We start from the raw sequence: 19,185 nt of genomic DNA on the forward strand, positions 1-19,185 counted from the left end.
CGACTTCAGGAAGTAAATCGGCTCAAAACCAGCCCCTTTCCACATCAACGGGAAAGTTGTTGAAAGAGTAGTGCCTTTCAAATTCCTTAAGACTGTTAATTCCAAACAATAGGACAGCATTAGTGAAGAGAGCACAACAGACACTCCACTTTCTGAGTGTTTTTAAAATTGCTGGCTGAATATAATGATGGGTTTTCCACTTTTGCTTATTTTATCAACCTACAACAATTAACTATAATAATACCCATCTATCAATAGATTCTGCCAAGTTCAACAATATTAATCAATAGGGGTGTCCCCATACAACTTACAATGACACGGTACCGATATTGGATTACTGTCCGATTTTGAGTCAATATGAGATCAGCAGAAATCATACATACTGTTTTATATTGTTTCGAATGTTAAAAAAGGTTTGATCAGCGAATGAGTTACTTATTACGTATGTCTAGCTTGTGTGTTATTTTATGTAGAGCTGTTGTGTTGCTGCTAGCTCCTAATAGCCTGTAGCCTACTATGTTAACCTTTTGTACATGACTTGACTAAAAATCAAGAAAAGACCACCTTTTAGATGTTAACTTCCTGTCAAGCTTTTCACAAGTAAACGCACTGCAGGACGGCATATATAAAGAATGATAGATGCAAACCGATATAATTCGATACTTGTTTTTTCTGCTGATATCAGACCGATATCAATATCAGATCTATTGCAGTCTGTAGAAAACATTGGTCTAGGGTTGTAATAATACAACGTTCAGTAGTGTAGGCTGAGTTGTACTGTGTAGTGCTCTTAATGTTGGCAAGTTTAGTGTACCTTGTACCATCGTGACTATACACCAAGGATGTTAAAAACACATTGTTTTACTTGGTAATCATGGTCTGCATCCCAGCAAACTCTAAATTTGATCAGTAGCTTGGTCTGGTGAATGGGGAATGTCCACATGCAACGAGGCATGTGGACCCTATCGGCAATTGTCATTATCCATAAATTCTGAGTGTGCACCACAAAGACTCTAAATAATTGTTTTATAGTTTCCCTGTGTTGACCTGTAGCCGCTATTCTGCACCACTATTTTACATGTTCCCTTTTTGCTTGCTCCTCTCTTCCTAAGTCTTTATTGTAGTTTTTGTATGTATGTTGGTTGCTACTTTTGTCTATTGTCTTTTGCCACCTTAAATGCAGGCTTTGGTTCCATAAGATCTTTAGAGTCTTGTCAGATTAACTTTAGCAACACTGCATGATGAGATAATGACGACCAGATCATCTGTTTACTCATTTAGGTTCACAATATGCGATAGACCACAATGAATCGTGGCCTGACGAAGCCAATTTAAACTATGTTGTTGCATCACTAGTGTACGTTCATTGTACCGTAGTGTTTTTGTGAGAAGAATGAAACAAGTTTATGTACAAAACATCCTGAAGTTGGCATCAGCCATTTACGACCACAGCTAGCAGTGAACAATTTGTCAACTAAAATCACAAATAAAATTTGTTGCTGACAAATTCATTGGTCAAGAATAGTCTGTGATGTCATTGCTCATATTTTTTCAGACGGAAAAAAACATGCGCGAGTCAGCGCAACGGTGTCCAGCAGGCGTCAGGAGGAGAAAAATTGCTGTGACAACAACACCACAAGCAAAAACATTGAAAATATGCTCACATTTCATCTTAAAAATGTCAAAAAAACAAATAACTTACTTAATCTAAGAACGGGGCCTTGCTTTTCAAAGTACTACGTCTGTGATGCGTAGTATTTCAAGCAGAGGCATGTCAGACATCTGGAGGATGCGATCTCTGACGCTCCTTAGTAAGATAGTTGGCTAGCTCGCTAACAACAGGGAGACAGAGTAGTGTAAAAAATAAATTTAACTATCATTTTAGCCAAAGTACTTGTCCAGGGTGTACCCCGCCTTCCGCCCGATTGTAGCTGAGATAGGCTCCAGCGCCCCCCGCTACCCCGAAGGGAATAAGCAGTAGAAAATGGATGGATGGATGGATGGATTTTAGCCAAAGTCCACCAGCTAAACTTTGTCTATATACAGTACCTACGTATGTATGTTTTTTTAAACACAAACCATCATCATCACAAAAGATAATAATAATAATAATAATGGATTAGATTTTATATAGCGCTTTTCTATTATTAGATACTCAAAGCGCTCACAGAGATAGTTGGATAATTTTGGTGTTGTTTTTATTGCTGCTATTCTTACTGTTCTTAGTTTACATAAAACAATGCTGATTTGTTTTTTACCGGCACTTTTCCTGTCCTTGCTATATAATTATAATTATAATATATAATTACTCCTCTCTGAGCTGCCACCTTACCGTGGTAGAGGAGTTTGCGTGTTCCAATGATCCTAGGAGCTATGTTGTCCGGGGGCTTTATGCCCCCTGGTAGGGTCTCCCAAGACAAACTGGTCCTAGGTGAGGGATCAGACAAAGAGCAGCTCGAAGACCTCAATGAGAAATAAATACTATGGACCCAGATTTCCCTCGCCCGGACGCGGGTCACCGGGGCCCCCCTCTGGAGCCAGGCAGGTGGGGCACGATGGCGAGCGCCTGGTGGCCGGGCCTGTCCCCATGGGGCCCGGCCGGGCACAGCCCGAAGAGGCAATGTGGGTTCCCCCTCCAATGGGCTCACCACCCATAGCAGGGGTCATAGAGGTCGGGTGCGATGTGAGCTGGGCGGCAGCCGAAGGCAGGGCACTTGGCGGTCCGATCCTCGGCTACAGAAGCTAGCTCTTGGGACGTGGAACGTCACCTCGCTGGGGGTGAAGGAGCCTGAGCTAGTGCGCAAGGTCGAGAAGTTCCGACTAGACATAGTCGGACTCACTTCGACGCACAGCAAGGGCTCTGGAACCAGTTCTCTCGAGAGGGGCTGGACTCTCTTCTACTCTGGCGTTGCCGGCAGTGAGAGGCGGCGGGCTGGGGTGGCAATTCTTGTTCCCCCCCGGCTCAGAGCCTGCATGTTGGAGTTCAACCCGGTGGACGAGAGGGTAGCTTCCCTCCGCCTTCAGGTGGGGGAACGGGTCCTGACTGTGGTTTGCGCTTACGCGCCAAACCGCAGCTCAGAGTACCCACCCTTTTTGGATTCAATCGAGGGAGTACTTGAGAGTGTTCCCCCGGGTGATTCCCTCGTCCTACTGGGATACTTCAACGCTCATGTTGGCAGCGACAGTGATACCTGTAGAGGCGTGATTGGGAAGAATGGCTGCCCGGATCTGAACCCGAGCAGTGTTTTGTTATTGGACTTTTGTGCCCGTCACGGATTGTCCATAACGAAAACCATGTTCAAACATAAGGGTGTCCATATGTGCACTTGGCACCAGGACACCCTAGGCCGCAGTTCCATGATCGACTTTGTAGTTGTGTCGTCGGATTTGCGGCCTCATGTTTTGGACACTCGGGTGAAGAGAGGGGCGGAGCTTTCTACCGATCACCACCTGGTGGTGAGTTGGCTGCGATGGTGGGGGAGGATGCCGGACAGACCTGGCAGGCCCAAACGCATTGTGAGGGTTTGCTGGGAACGTCTGGCAGAGTCTCCTGTCAGAGAGAGTTTCAATTCCCACCTCCGGAAGAACTTTGAACATGTCGCGAGGGAGGTGCTGGACATTGAGTCCGAATGTAAAAATATTTCTCTATTGTCGAGGCGGCTGATTGGAGCTGTGGCCGCAAGGTAGTTGGTGCCTGTCGTGGCGGTAATCCTAGAACCCGTTGGTGGACACCGGTGGTGAGGGATGCCGTCAAGCTGAAGAAGGAGTCCTATCGGGTTCTTTTGGCTCATAGGACTCCTGAGGCAGCGGACAGGTACCAACAGGCCAAGCGGTGTGCGGCTTCGGCGGTCGCGGAGGCAAAAACTCGGACATGGGAGGAGTTCGGGGAAGCCATGGAAAACGACTTCCGGACGGCTTCGAAGCGATTCTGGACCACCATCCGCCGCCTCAGGAAGGGGAAGCAGTGCACTATCAGGATGGTGTTCTGCTGACCTCGACTGCGGATGTTGTGGATCGGTGGACGGAATACTTCGAAGACCTCCTCAATCCCACCAACACGTCTTCCTATGAGGAAGCAGTGCCTGGGGAATCTGTGGTGGGCTCTCCTATTTCTGGGGCTGAGGTTGCTGAGGTAGTTAAAAAGCTCCTCGGTGGCAAGGCCCCGGGGGTGAATGAGATCCGCCCGGAGTTCCTTAAGGCTCTGGATGCTGTGGGGCTGTCTTGGTTGACAAGACTCTGCAGCATCGCGTGGACATCGGGGGCGGTACCTCTGGATTGGCAGACCGGGGTGGTGGTTCCTCTCTTTAAGAAGGGGAACCGGAGGGTGTGTTATAACTATCGTGGGATCACACTCCTCAGCCTTCCCGGTAAGGTCTATTCAGGTGTGCTGGAGAGGAGGCTACGCCGGATAGTCGAACCTCGGATTCAGGAGGAACAGTGTGGTTTTCGTCCTGGTCGTGGAACTGTGGACCAGCTCTATACTCTCGGCAGGGTCTTTGAGGGTGCATGGGAGTTTGCCCAACCAGTCTACATGTGTTTTGTGGACTTGGAAAAGGCATTCGACCGTGTCCCTCGGGAAGTCCTGTGGGGAGTGCTCAGAGAGTATGGGGTATCGGACTGTCTGATTGTGGCGGTCCGCTCCCTGTATGATCAGTGCCAGAGTTTGGTCCGCATTGCCGGCAGTAAGTCGGACACGTTTCCAGTGAGGGTTGGACTCCGCCAAGGCTGCCCTTTGTCACCGATTCTGTTCATAACTTTTATGGACAGAATTTCTAGGCGCAGTCAGGGCGTTGAGGGGATCTGGTTTGGTGGCTGCAGGATTAGGTCTCTGCTTTTTGCAGATGATGTGGTCCTGATGGCTTCATCTGGCCAGGATCTTCAGCTCTCGCTGGATCGGTTCGCAGCTGAGTGTGAAGCGACTGGGATGAGAATCAGCACCTCCAAGTCCGAATCCATGGTTCTCACCCGGAAAATGGTGGAGTGCCATCTCCGGGTTGCGGAGGAGACCCTGCCCCAAGTGGAGGAGTTCAAGTACCTCTGTGTCTTGTTCACGAGTGAGGGAAGAGTGGATCGTGAGATCGACAGGCGGATCGGTGCGGCGTCTTCAGTAATGCGGACGCTGTATCGATCCGTTGAGGTGAAGAAGGAGCTGAGCCGGAAGGCAAAGCTCTCAATTTACCGGTCGATCTACGTTCCCATCCTCACCTATGGTCATGAGCTTTGGGTTATGACCGAAAGGACAAGATCACGGGTACAAGCGGCCGAAATGAGTTTCCTCCGCCGGGTGGCGGGGCTCTCCCTTAGAGATAGGGTGAGAAGCTCTGCCATCCGGGGGGAGCTCAAAGTAAAGCCGCTGCTCCTCCACATCGAGAGGAGCCAGATGAGGTGGTTCGGGCATCTGGTCAGGATGCCACCCGAACGCCTCCCTAGGGAGGTGTTTAGGGCATGTCCAACCGGTAGGAGGCCACGGGGAAGACCCAGGACACGTTGGGAAGACTATCTCTCCCGGCTGGCCTGGGAACGCCTCGGGATCCCCCGGGAGGAGCTGGACGAAGTGGCTGGGGAGAGGGAAGTCTGGGCTTCCCTGCTTAAGCTGCTGCCTCCGCGACCCGACCTCGGATAGGCGGAAGAAGATGGATGGATGGATGGATGGATTATTGTTTTTTTTACAGGTGCAGTATATAAGTAAATATTTCTTAATGTAGTTATCAGTAGGGATGATGTTCGAAACCGGTTCTCCCGGTTATTTGATAAGAAAAGAACCGTTCGATAAGAAAAGAACCGATTCCATGGACTTGAATCCCTTTTTGAGAACCGGTTCCCGTTATCGAAGCCACTATAGTAAAGAAAAAGAGTTGGTTCTTTATTCGAATCCCTGGGAACGAATCCCGTCCCACAGGAAATGCCCTGTGACATGTCCCAGGAAATGACGTAGCTCAGTCATTAGGCGGCAGACACAGAAGCAGCAACAACAATGGACCGGAAAAAACGTTTCAAGGCATGGCTTCATTTTACAAAAAAATACGACAAGGAAACGGCTATCTGCAATTATTGCCAGGCTTCGCTCTCATGTAAGGGGGGAAGTACAACATGAAACATGTTCAGGCCGTACATAACCTGAAGGTTAGAGAAAGGTGTCGTGGAGAAGCAGCGACAGAGATGACAAAGCAAACCCCTCTTCCTCTGCTTCAACCTGCAGCGCCAATTCCAGTGATAGTGCTGGTGAGTAACTAATGTTAACTGTTGCCGGTTAATTTCCATATCTGCTCACTCGTAGCCTTAAGGCTAAAATAACGTTACCTCTTATGTCAACGAGGACTGCAGTAATTTTAGCTAGACTAACTTTACCTAAGCATAGTCAGTGGCTAACGGTAACGTTAACGTTAGCCTTTTTGTATGTGTCTGATAATGTTAACGGTATCTTGTAGCCTACACCACTCCAGAGTTTGCAGGTCTGTCTAATAAACTAGTGCTTTCTTTCTTTCTTTAGTTTATTTCGTGCATGAACACACTTACAGCATAACACATCACAGTTTCATATCATTTCACTTTACATCATGTCCGAAAAGGAGTAGGAAGAAGTAAAGCTTATTTAATCCTACCCCTTTCCCACTTCAGAGCGTTTACAAATATATACATAATTTACTGACCTTTTTATAATAAAATAACATCTGTGAATTAGTATATACAACAGTTTTGTAATATGTAATTAATTAATTCAGTCATTATTAATATACTGAGATGAAGAATATCTTATTTTCAATAAGGTTGAAAGTATTTCTCATAATTATTATTTGTACTTTGTAAGCACTATTAATTTGAACAACCTCTTGAAGTGGATCATATCAGTACAATGTTTAACTTCATTACTTAATCCATTCCATCATTTAATTCCACATAATAATGCTAAAGACTTAATAACAGACACCCTAGTTTTCACATTCAGCTAATTTCCCCCTAATTCTATGCTGTGTCTGTCCCTCATTTTCCTTCCAGGACAAGGACATGCAGTCATTCCTGGAGGAGGCCACACTGATGGACCCCAGAAGGATGTTCCAATAGCAGCAGAAGTGCACTTTTTGGAGAGCTGTATTATTTTCAGTTTCGTGCCCAAGGGACTGATTTTATTTAACACTATATTATTATTTATACACCTATAGTGATCACAGAGACAGGTTGTGTTTGTGTTACTGTATATATTTGTTTTTCTGAAAAATCCCACTTAATCCCACTTTGGGTAACAACAGTCAATATTTTTTTTATTTTTTTAGGGGGGTAACAACAGTCAATATTTATTTTTTTATTTTTTTTCTTATAAAATAAAAGTGAGCTTTTGTTAAACCAAATATTGTCTGTTTTTTTTCCATATACAACAACCTATCTGGATTCGATAAGAGAATCGATAAGGAATCGGTTCGATAAGAGGATTCGATAATGGGCTCGAACTCAATAATTTCTTATCAAACATCATCCCTACCCATAGGTCCTGACCGCCTCCACATTGACTCCCCCAACACCTCCTACCCAATGTAGATGTGTTTTGTTCTTTCGGAGGTCCACCACTATCTCCTTGGTCTTGAAGGTGTTTAGCTGCAGATGGTTTGAACTGCACCACGTCACAAAGTCCACAGTAAGACTCTTGTACTCCTCCATCCATCCTTGACACAACTAACTATCACAGGGTCATCAGAGTATTTCTGCATGTGGTGAGTTATACTGGAAGTCAGAGTGAACAAGACAGTGGAGAGCACAGTACTCTGTGGTGCTCCAGGATTGCTGACCACAGTGTCAGATGTGCAGTCTTCCAGTCTGACATACTGTGGTCTGTCTCTGAGGTTGTCAGTGATCAATCTCACCAGGTGTGGGTCCACCCTCAGCTTGTCTCTCAGTAAGAGGAGATGGATGGTATTGAAGGTGCTTGAGAAATTAAAGAACATGATTCTCATCACGTTGCTCCTTTTGTCCTGTGTAGTAGATCGAGGATGGCATGGTCCACGCCCACCTTTGCCTGGTACGCAAACTGCAGTGGATCCTGTGCAGGTTGCACCAGGGGTCTGAGGTGATGGAACAGCAGCCGTTCAAAGGTCTTCATAACATGGAATGTTAGAGCAATTGGTCTGAAGTTGCCTGGCTCACTGGGGGTTTTCTTCTTAGGGACCGGTGTGAGGCACATAGTCTTCCAGAGCACAGGAACCTTCTCAAGTTCATGTTGAAGACATGCTGAAGCAGTTCCCTCAACTCAGCAGAGCAGGCCTCTCTGTCTGTCTTTTCAGCTCTTTGCTCACATGGTCCCTGGTAATGGTGGGGGTTTGAATTGTCAGTGGAAATGGAGGGGGAAAGGGGTTACACAGTCCTGGGGTGTGGAAAGGAAGGGGGCGTATGGAGAGGTGCTTGGGGGAAGACACTGGCTGAAGCGACAGGACAGTCATACCTGTTAAAAAAACAGGCAGAGTTGGTTTGCTCTCGCAGGGTCCCTATCCTCTGTGTTATCTTTCTTCTTACACCCTGTGATGGTTTCCATGCCCTCCCAGATCTCACTCAAGTTGTTTTTTTGCAACCTCTGCTCTACCTTCCTTCTGTACTCCCCCTTGGCCTTTCAGAGTCGGACCTGGAGTTCCCCCTCATCAGCTTAACTGTGGAAACTGATGCTGTGTCTCCTAATGACGTTCCCAAGAGGCAGCATATAAAGATTTAAAAGAATGGGACCTAAAATTGAGCCTTAAGGAACCCCACATCTTATCTCATGGGTTCCCGAAGAATATGCATCCGCACTTACATAAAAACATGTCTGAGAGATAGAAACGGAACCAGATAAGAACAACATTCTTGCACACAGCTATCCATCCGTTACAAGTATTAGGTATTTATTCCTTGTTTTTTTGTTTTGTTTTTTTCCGCCCTCTGTTACTTTTACACTATTCTTTTGTTTTCCTGGACTTGATCCATTTCCTAGCATTTCCTAACTTCAGCCTAAATCAGGGGTGGGCAATTATTTTTGTACCGGGGGGCCGCATGACCAACCCGAGCACTGCTGGAGGGCCACATCGACAATATTTCAATAACATTTTGCTCAATATTATTTTTGATATACTGTATACCGTAATATAAATAATAATAATAATAATAATAATAATAATAATTAATAATAATTATAATACTTTCATTTAACCTAACTTAACTTTATACCAAAAGCACTGCTTTGGAAATCATTTGTACCCCTTTCAGAGATCACATTTAGTTCCCCTTAAACATCCTCATGTTGCACAATGAAATGTAAGCATAGGATGAAGTGTGCATTCCTGTAACTTTCTCTAGTAACAGCATTCCATGATTAATATAAATAAATTAACATTAATAATAAATGACAGTAAAATAAGCACACGTATGACTGAGGAGTCATAGTGTAACTTTGTGTGGTGTTTGAGTTGTCCGACTTTTTGTGTGGCCATAAACGCACCAGTGGTTTAGTGGTATGCATGTTGGTGACAGATGACAAGTTGGTTTTGGCCTGGTTTGTACGGCAGAAAATGACTTGTTTTTCGAGATATAAGTGTTTTACTCCTGTTTTTGGTGTGGTTATGGCCGAATATAAACAGTTTTGCTCAAGAAAGTAATCGATATAATTCCTGGCCTCAAAGCATCTCGATAGACGTTACAATAATTGAACGGTGTTCAATTGAACGGTGTTGACGAACACCGTTAGGGCTGCTTGTTGTCACTGTCACTCAAAGTTGCATTGCAAAATTACACCGACTAAATGTGTTTATTTTGTTTAGAATTCAGATGGGATTTGATTTGGTGCGCGGCATATATTTGCTCTGCGCAGAGGACGCTTGAGCAGTGCGCAATTGCGCAGGCGCGCACCTTAGAGGGAACGTTGCTTGGCAGTCCTTGTCTTGTTTAAAACACGCCATTCGTCATCAACTCTTCTCTTTTTAGCGTCTCGGGTGTAAACCGTGCATCACTTGTCGCTGTGCACCTTCACTCACAGGTTACACACGGACATACGCCCATAAATAACACTTTTCAAAATAAAAGCAGCACAGTTGTATTGCGCGCACGACATAGATGTTTTTTCAACTTTATTTTGTAATTTGTGATTGCAGCTGTTCACATTTACTCACAATCACGCACGCGCATACGTCCACACGGAAGTAATACAAATAACGTTTTTCATAACAAAAGCAGCACCGTTGTATTGCACACTCGATATAGATACTTTTTTAAATTTATTTTGTAATTTATGATTGGATGGATGGATGATTGGCCTCACGCGGGCCGGACAGGGACGAACAAAGGGCCGGATGTGGCCCGCGGGCCGCAGAATGCCCAGGTCTGGTCTAAATAGTCACTCTTTTGAACATGTTTAGTTATTTTTTTAAATTCTTCTTATTATTATTATTATCAATATTAGTTCTAGACTTTCCCGGAGCTTATAAAAATGTTTTGTACAACATTCATTACTTTTTCTGTCACATTCATACCCATTTTGAGGTAAAAATGATTTAAGGTTACCACTAAAAGATCCTTGACGTTCACATTTTTGAGGCAAGAAAAAAAAATCCTGACTTTGTCCAGGACTACAGAGTCCCATTCATAAAGAAGGAATTACAATATTATCTGTGATGACAAGTAGGTGCACTGTACTGCCATCGTCAGTCAAATGTGGCCCCTGGAAGCTGGCCTAGCTTAGTGTGCTGTCCAGCGTCTGTCAATTCCTAATACACTACCTTGTTGCATCAGTATGAGGTCCAAGCCCAATATGTGCACGTCAAAACACCAGCAGCCATTGTGATCCAACTATTAGTGTTGGTTGGTGCTCACCAGTTTTACAACTGGTCTGTACATTTGGAGACCCCCACGCCAGGAGGGGTCCAAACCTTGTCACACTGAAAATAATCAAGGACTCGCAGGCTAAAACTAGGGGTGTAATGATTTGATACCTGATATCGGTTTAATATCAGCACACACATATCATATTTATTTATTATATAGTTATTTGTAAAAACAATCCAATAAGAGCAGTCCATTCTAGTACACAGAGCCCATGGGATCACAACAACATTTGCAAAGAAGTGTCGTCAATGCAACGTCGCTACATTACAGAGGTGGCGAGCTAGCGCGGCTAAAGTATGTCCATACACAGTGCAAAGCCGCTCCTTTAAGTTTCTAATTCGTGCCTCCATTGCGGCAAATAAAGTACATTTCTTACAAGTATCTCTGCAGGATGAAGAAAAGATAAGCATGCAACACCCTTGGCCCGAGCCAGAGAGAGCAGGAGAGAAAAATTCAAGCAAGCCCTGATCTAGTTTTACTGAAACAACAGCAGACTCGGTGCTTGGTGTACTTTAACAGAAGTGTAGCTGGAACTGTGTGACTGTACAGCAAAAAAGTAAACAGCTATGAACAGGAAATGATAAAATACTTTGTTCAAGCGTCTCCAGAGAAACACAATACAACTACTACTCTGAGCGTAAATGTCCGAAAACTGGAAATGACATAATATGCTACCGCAAACGTCAGCACGCAAAGGAGGAGAGTTTTTTTTTTTTTTAAAGTAGCTTATTATTAAATTAAATAAATGTAAACAAATACAACAAAATTTTTATATTATAATTTATATACCAAATAATATTTAATGATCTATATTGTTATTGAAAAAGGTTGCAATATACTGTATATTGCAATATGGATTTTAGGAAATAACGCTCAACTTTATGACCAGTCCTTGTCCGTGGAGAGTAATGTTAACTTTAAATATGTTATTCAATTGTAGAATAACCCATTGGTTAGTAACATATTGGTCAATTTTCCTCCTGTTGCTGATTATTGTTTTTGGTTTGACTAATTTCACTTGATCACGCCTTTTCTAACATTCCATACAACAAAATAAAAGTATGATTGAGTCAAGCTGATATCGGATCGGATCTTTACCGGTATCGGCAAATACCTATTGCTATTTTACACAAAGTGAAGGAATTTCTAAATCAAACCGCATTGTATTTTTAGTATTAAATTATATATTTAGTGTAACTCACTGGTTGTTCCATATAACATACTGTATTGAAGTGTGGTGTAGTGCCTGTAAAAAATATTTAAATCCAATCTTTCTTCTGCAGAAAAGAGCCTTAAGAATCATTACTGGAAATGCCTACAGGGAACCCACAACCCCAATATTCAAACAGTTAAATTTATAAAAATGTCACTAACTGCCATAGTATAATATCCTTCAAAATCATGTACAAAGCACTTGCAACAATTCTACCAAACAACATTCAAAACAGATTTGTAAAAAGACAAAGTAATTATAATCTGAAAGGAACTGAGATCTTTAGATCTTTACATTTAGAACACTGACAATGAAAATAAGTATTTCAAGAGGTGTTAGTTTATGGAACAAACTTGACAGTGGAATAAAACAATGTAAATATATTTCTGTATTCAAAACAAATACAAAATACATGATGATGAAAAGATATGACTGAGTAGAATAATATATTTTCATTATTGTTTTAATTGTTGTAAAATGAAAATATGGCTTGTAGTCCAAAACATTGAAAGTTAATTGTTGTATTTGTGAAAATAGGGGGCAAATGTTATAAGTTTTTAACTTCTTTCTGCTCCTTTTCATTCATATTTTACTTTAATGTTATGTTGATTAATTTATTTTTTATTGTATTCCTTTGTTTTATTTTTTATGAATTAAATAAATAAATGAAATGAACTGAGCTGGATCCAAAAATAAGTTTTGAATTAAGTTGAGTTATGGCTGTTTGATACCATTCCACAAACAAATTCCAGTTAATAGAGGTTAACTGGAATTTGCCCAATCTAACCTAAAGTCAATAAAGCATTGATTGATTGATTGAGACTTTTATTAGTAGGTTGCACAGTGAAGTACATATTCCGTACAATTGACCACTAAATGGTAACACCCGAATAAGTTTTTCAACTTGTTTAAGTCTGCAACCATTCCAACTAATCAGTAACTATTTTGTACCACATGGAGCTTACCTGGCTGAGTCTGCAGCATTCATCCATGTACTTGTCCAGACTCCCCTTTAAAGACTCCTTGTCAGCCTTGTTATTATTGGTGTCCGTTAATTTTTGTTTTCCAGAATTGAAGTTCTCGGTGTCCTCCTCCTTCATCTTGTCCATGTCCTCCAGGTTCATTTGTGACACACAGCACTGATCCACAGCAATGTTCACGCCTGTTTTCAAGGATGAAGAACTGAGTTGACGAGAAGGTGTCAGCATGTTGTTCACTTTTATACTGGTAACCTCTGGGGGTGGAATGGCAGATGTCTGTCCATTCTTTTCAGAGTGGGTCAGCGGGGATGGGGTTAAATTTGATGAGTCACAGGAGGACTCACGACTGTGGACAACAAAGTTCTGCTCGGAGCCTGTCGGAGTGGATGGAGAGTTAGCACCACTCGAAAACTCCACTCCAGAGTCCTCCGACTGAAACTTGTGCAACCTGGACAACTGAGAGTCTGACAAAATCTCTGACAGGTACTTCCTACTGGACTCAGTTTGATGCTGTCCTGACTGGTCTTCAACTTGGGAACCAACCAAAGATTCTTTAGAGTGAAGTGAGATCTTATGCTCTGAAGCTGTTGAGATGTTGGAAGAGTCGTCTGCCAATAAAAGTTGATCGCTAATGTTGCTGAATAATTTCATTTTTGTAAGCACGACTGCACTGTCCAGTACCGTGTCTCCATCTTTACCTGTAAGAAATTAAATAAAAAATTAACAGATTGTTTCAATTGCACAAAAAGTTATTTATTCTCATTTATAACATCCATCCATCTTCTACCGCTTATCCCTTTCAGGGTCGCGGGCGGTGCTGGAGCCTATCTCAGCTGTATTCGGGCGGTAGGCGGGGTACACCCTGGACAAGTCGCCACCTCATCGCAGGGCCAACACAAATAGACAACCGATTAAAATCATTCCAACTTGAAAACATTCAGACTAACAGAATTCCGTATCCACAAAGTTCACACTTTTCCCAAAACGGGAGGGTTGATATTTACATTTGTTGAAACCACTTCTATATCAGAACAATCATTTTATTCTAAACATACAGTCCTTCTAATTTTCAATTACATCCCAAAATGTCCCAATTTTCCCGTAAAATTGTATTATAGACCATAAAATTCCCAATTAATGAATAGCATTTTTTCATACTCGTCAACCCATGCCAGCATCTAAACATTCAGGTACAGTAGAAATGTGTGGTCACAGATAACAATGTTGCATTCCATTGGGTATCATCCAATTGATGTAGTGCAAGTGATATTGTATAAAACCAAAGTATTATAGTAGGTGTGTGTCGATACAATATTGATAATCGAAAATCGGTCTAATATCAGCAAAAATACAAGTATCAGATCATATGGATTTGTATGTAAAATGTTCGATATAATCTTTGATACATGTAGTTTACTAGTGCAAAGCTGGACAGCCAGTTAACATCTAAGTGGCGGTGTGGCGAAGTTGGTAGAGTGGCCGTGCCAGCAATCGGAGGGTTGCTGGTTACTGGGGTTCAATCTCCACCTTCCACCATCCTAGTCACGTCAGTTGTGTCCTTGGGCAAGACACTTCACCCTTGCTCCTGATGGCTGCTGGTTAGCGCCTTGCATGGCAGCTCCCGCCATCATGCGGTGAAGCAATGGGAAAGGCATGTGGTGGTGGTGGTGGTGGTGGTATGTGTGCATATGTAGCCATGGTCCATGGGTGAATGTGGAAATACTGTCAAAGTGCTTTGAGTACCATGAAGGTAGAAAAGCGCTATACAAGTATAACCCATTTATCATTTAATTATATTTATTTAAGTGTCCTCCAATAAACACAAAAGGTTGGTCTTTTTTCTATTTTAGTCAAGTCATTTAAATAAGGTAAACATGGTAGGCTAGAGCACATATGTCAGAGTCAAGGCCCGCGGGCCATATCCGGCCCGCGAGAAGGTTTTTTACGGCCCTTGGGATGATCTTGATTTATTATTAGAACCGGCCCGCAGACCGCAGATCTTTTACACGCACCAAGCGGATGCCGGTCCAAGGTTCCGAAAGGGGGCGAGCGGCCCGCCGGGACGCGCCTGCCGGCCGAAGGGCTGCAGCCCGGCGGTCAGTCGCGGAGCCCGCCGTGCCACGCGCGCCAAGGGGGCGGGCCGAAACCCGGCCCCGAGGCCCTGAGACTTCTGCTTTGTTTCCCCAAACCGCGCGTCACCGCCGGGCCCGCACCACCGTCGCTGCAGCCCGAGCGTCGGTGGCGGAACCCGTCATGTGCCGCGCGCGCCAAGCGGAGCGGGGGGGTCAAGCGGGCCGAAACCCGCAGGCCACCCCCTCACCACGAGGCCCTGAGACTTCTGCGTTTGACCCCTACGCGCGGCCCGTCGGGACGCGCCCGCCGTCAAGCCACGAGGGCCAGCCGTCGGGTCGCGGAGCCCGCCGTGCCACGCGCGCCAAGGGGCGGGCCGAAACCAGCGGGGGGTTTCGGGCACCCAACTCGCCTCCCTCCCACGGAGGGAGGAGGGGGGTTTAATGTGAACATTACTGTGCAATCACATATTTAGAGTTTTTACTCAATTCAAGTTTAAAAGTTAAAGTTTAATATTTGTTTTCACTGCATGTTACTTCTCCTTAAACAAAGTGTTGTTTTTGATTTATAGATTTTTGCACTTTATTTTATTGTATTTCAATTTAATTATATTTTAAAAATATTTCAGTTGAGTGGATGATAGAAAATTGCTATTATTGTTTTTTTCTTTGAAGTAAATTTAGCCCACTTTTGCTAAAATAGAAAATATAGGCTACTGATGGTGCCTTGAATACCGGTTTCTTTCATTTAATGTTCATGTTATGGGGATTTTTATATAAAGGAAATTTGTCTTTTGTGTCTGTTGAAAATTAAAGATTACTGACAGAGCCATAAGAAAATATTGCTTTATTTATCTGATCATATTGGAATATATTTGTTAGGTTTTCAGTAGGTTCAATTAGGTTCACTAGACTATATGCGTCATTTAAAAATTTTTCAATGAACATTCGAACAGTCCGGCCCTCGGCTTGTAGCTACATTTTTTATTTGGCCCTCCGTCCATTTGACTTTGACACCCCTGGGCTAGAGGATATTAGGAGCTAGCAGCTACACAACAGCTAAGCATACAATAACACACGAGCTAACCATACATAATAAGCGTCCTTAATTGATGGTATGGTATGCTCTTTATTGTCATTCCTTAAGTACAAGGAATTTTCATTTTCACCACAAAACCATTTAAGATTAGACAAACAAACATTGTACAGGAGACGGAACAGGAACGGTGATAGGTCACCACTTAACAATGCCCCGTAACAGGTGGGAAAAAGGTAGATGCTAGGGAAGAATGAGAAAAAAGAGTCGATCTCAGACTGGGCTCCTGTTGGTGTAAGAGGCACAGACTGAGGCTGAGAAAAAAACTTGATAGCCGATAAGCACACAAAAACATTTTACAAAGAAACCACAAGACTTGCAACAGGAGGGGAGGGGACAGGCATCCGGCCCGAAGCTGCCAGCCACTAGGGGCGCTGCGCCGTTGTCCTTCATACCACGTGCGGTGAAGCAATGGGAAAGGCATGTGGTGGTGGTGGTGGTGGTATGTGTGCATATGTAGCCATGGTCCATGGTTTGTGTGTTAAGTATAGGCCTTGGAGTATAGGAAGGAGATTATTTCGTCTTCGCTGCACTGTCCTCGAGGGGAATTTTGAGGCAAACAACTTTGCCGAGTCACAGCCAGGGAAAACAATCCAGATTAGAATGGGTGTGTTTGAGAGCGAGAACAAATGTAAAACTTTTTCACCCTAATTGTCTATTTCTGGTCCTCAAATTCATCCTGTAGGGCTGATGGTCTGATGTTATCCAAAATCACAAAAGTTAATGACCACAGTTCTGCCCGCATCCTCTAAATATTTGTGGCAGCTTTGGGGTACCTTAAATGGCTACCAACATCTTCCAATTTGTCGATACAGAGCAACTCTTACTCCAATCAGCAAATGTCCTGTTATCATGATTCTGAATGGATAGATATTGTCAGCGTCCTCGACAGAATGGGTTGCCAGGCACGCGGCACTCCGCTTCTCCTAAGAGTCCGTCATGTGTGCCTAGCAACAACCGTTCCGTCAGGACAGGCAGGTTCCCCTGAACCCTACCTCTTGTCAGATTTTTTCAGAGGCCAGTTGATCAATTCCATTGTTTAGATTTTTAAGTGCAGTGCAAAAAGAGGCGACAAGAAAGTTAAGACAAGACAAAACAAAGAAGCAAGCAGGGCAGACACGGAGAGGGGCGGGAGTGCGACCGTCTTTGCCAAGAGCCAAGAGAGAACAATTAAACAATATTGCAGTCTAAAACAGCATATTTGTCAATATAAACAAGTATCAAATAATTATAGTTGCATATAACTTAAACATACAAAGTCTTCATGGCAGAAGTGTATTAGAAATAATCCAATAACAAATGTGTCCGCATCATTCAACTTACTGTGTCATGAGTTTAACTTAATTAAATATTGTCTGCCAATAGGTCAATCAAGCAATCAATCAAACTATATTTATACAACGCTTTTCATACATATAAAAAGTAGCACAAAATACTTCACTTCAAAAAACATAAAACAGTGCCTGCCGCCATCATTACATAACCCCAGGCTCAAAGAGTCACATTCCACAAATGGTGGCCGTAATATTGGAATGACGCCTCCCTGTGGGTGTGAGTCCGGACTTTTGGAATAGTGAGCAGGCCAGTGCCGGAAGACCTCAGGGACCGCGAAGGCTCATATGATAAAAGCAGCTTGGAAATATAAGAAGGCCCAAAACCAATAAGGTATTTAAAAAGCAGTAAAATACTCTTAAAATCCATTCTGGAACACACAGGGAGCCAAAGCAGTGATTTTAATTTAAAGACAGCCTAAATCCATTACAGACGTTTAATTAAGATTAAGATTAGTTTATTTCAAAGAGGACAATGCAATTTCATAAAACACATGACTACACATGGTTAAAAAAGCCAGAATTATCCAGAAATCTAGTTTTCATCTGTAGTGCCCTGGCCTTTAAGTAAAAAAGGCAGTAAAAAAAAATAAATCACAATTTCAAAGAAAAAGATAACAATAAATAGGTTTGTGTTTTTCATACCGTACCTATACCTGACTAATTCCACTTGATCCAACCTTTACAAACTATGCCCTATCATTCTTGCTGCAAATAGTCAAGGCTCCATGATCGGTATCCTTTTGGAAGTGAAAAGGTTGAATCGGGAAAATCAAGGGACTACTGTCTAACATTTTTCTTGATAAAATTTAAAACTGCAATAATTCTTTGTGAAATTCAAATAGTTTTTTTTAATATTTCAACTTCCTTTTTCTCGTCACCCTTATATCATAGTATCACCTGCACAATTAAATAATATTGATGAAAAGTTCTGTCTCCACAAAGCGGCATGTTAACAAGAGCCAGACGAGCTGGAACAGATCTAGTCTGAAAGCTTGTTGTCGGATCCAAAGTATCTATCTTCTTATATCTGTAATTAATTGAAATAAATAAAAATGTAACCCCATTAATTTGAAAATAACAAGTCTGCTAAAAACAAGCCAGGTAATTTTCAAAGAACAGCTGCAAGAACTTAATCACACCCCACAGAGACAAGTCATCACCAGGACAGGTGTTACTCAGTAGTCCTTATTGCGTCCCACTCAACCAAATCCTGTAATTGTCTACTCTGACTTGTTCCAGTCTCTGTGTTTGACTAAAAGCCACAACATATAATTATAAGAAGCACACCCTCCCAAACTGGACTAATCCTTTGACTATCGTCTAAACGTGCCCAGCAGCCAGTTCTCGCCATGGGAACTTCACATTTCAGGCTCACGTCACATATACATTAGTCACTCGCCTATCATCAGGCGAACACCTGGAAAATGCAATGAACTCAAATGTTACTTAAAAGTTTGCAATCCGATTAGATTGACATTATTAGAACTGTTCTGCTTATTGATACACTCAATATTTCATCTTCACTAAAATTATGTACAATTAATTTAGTACAAAATGACTGAGTTGAATTTTTAATTGATGTATTTTAGCAGGTAAATACATTAGAAAAACAAAGGATATGTTCAAATGATTTGAACCCTATTTTGACACGTGCTTA

At 42.8% G+C, this 19,185-nt stretch overlaps 1 protein-coding gene across 2 annotated transcripts in view; it reads right to left on the reverse strand.

Moving 5' to 3' along the window:
* The window catches only part of si:ch211-250c4.3 (uncharacterized protein LOC100535981 homolog), a 92,040-nt gene that overhangs the window by 50,882 nt on the left and 21,973 nt on the right, over positions 1-19,185 (reverse strand). For both annotated transcript variants that reach the window (XM_062058954.1, XM_062058953.1), the window contains exon 2: positions 13,015-13,727. In XM_062058954.1, the coding sequence (XP_061914938.1) occupies positions 13,015-13,727 (713 nt within the window). The remainder of the gene's footprint in view (positions 1-13,014; positions 13,728-19,185) is intronic.

The sequence above is a fragment of the Entelurus aequoreus genome, linkage group LG09, assembly GCF_033978785.1.
Source record: "Entelurus aequoreus isolate RoL-2023_Sb linkage group LG09, RoL_Eaeq_v1.1, whole genome shotgun sequence".
Classification (NCBI taxonomy): domain Eukaryota; kingdom Metazoa; phylum Chordata; class Actinopteri; order Syngnathiformes; family Syngnathidae; genus Entelurus; species Entelurus aequoreus.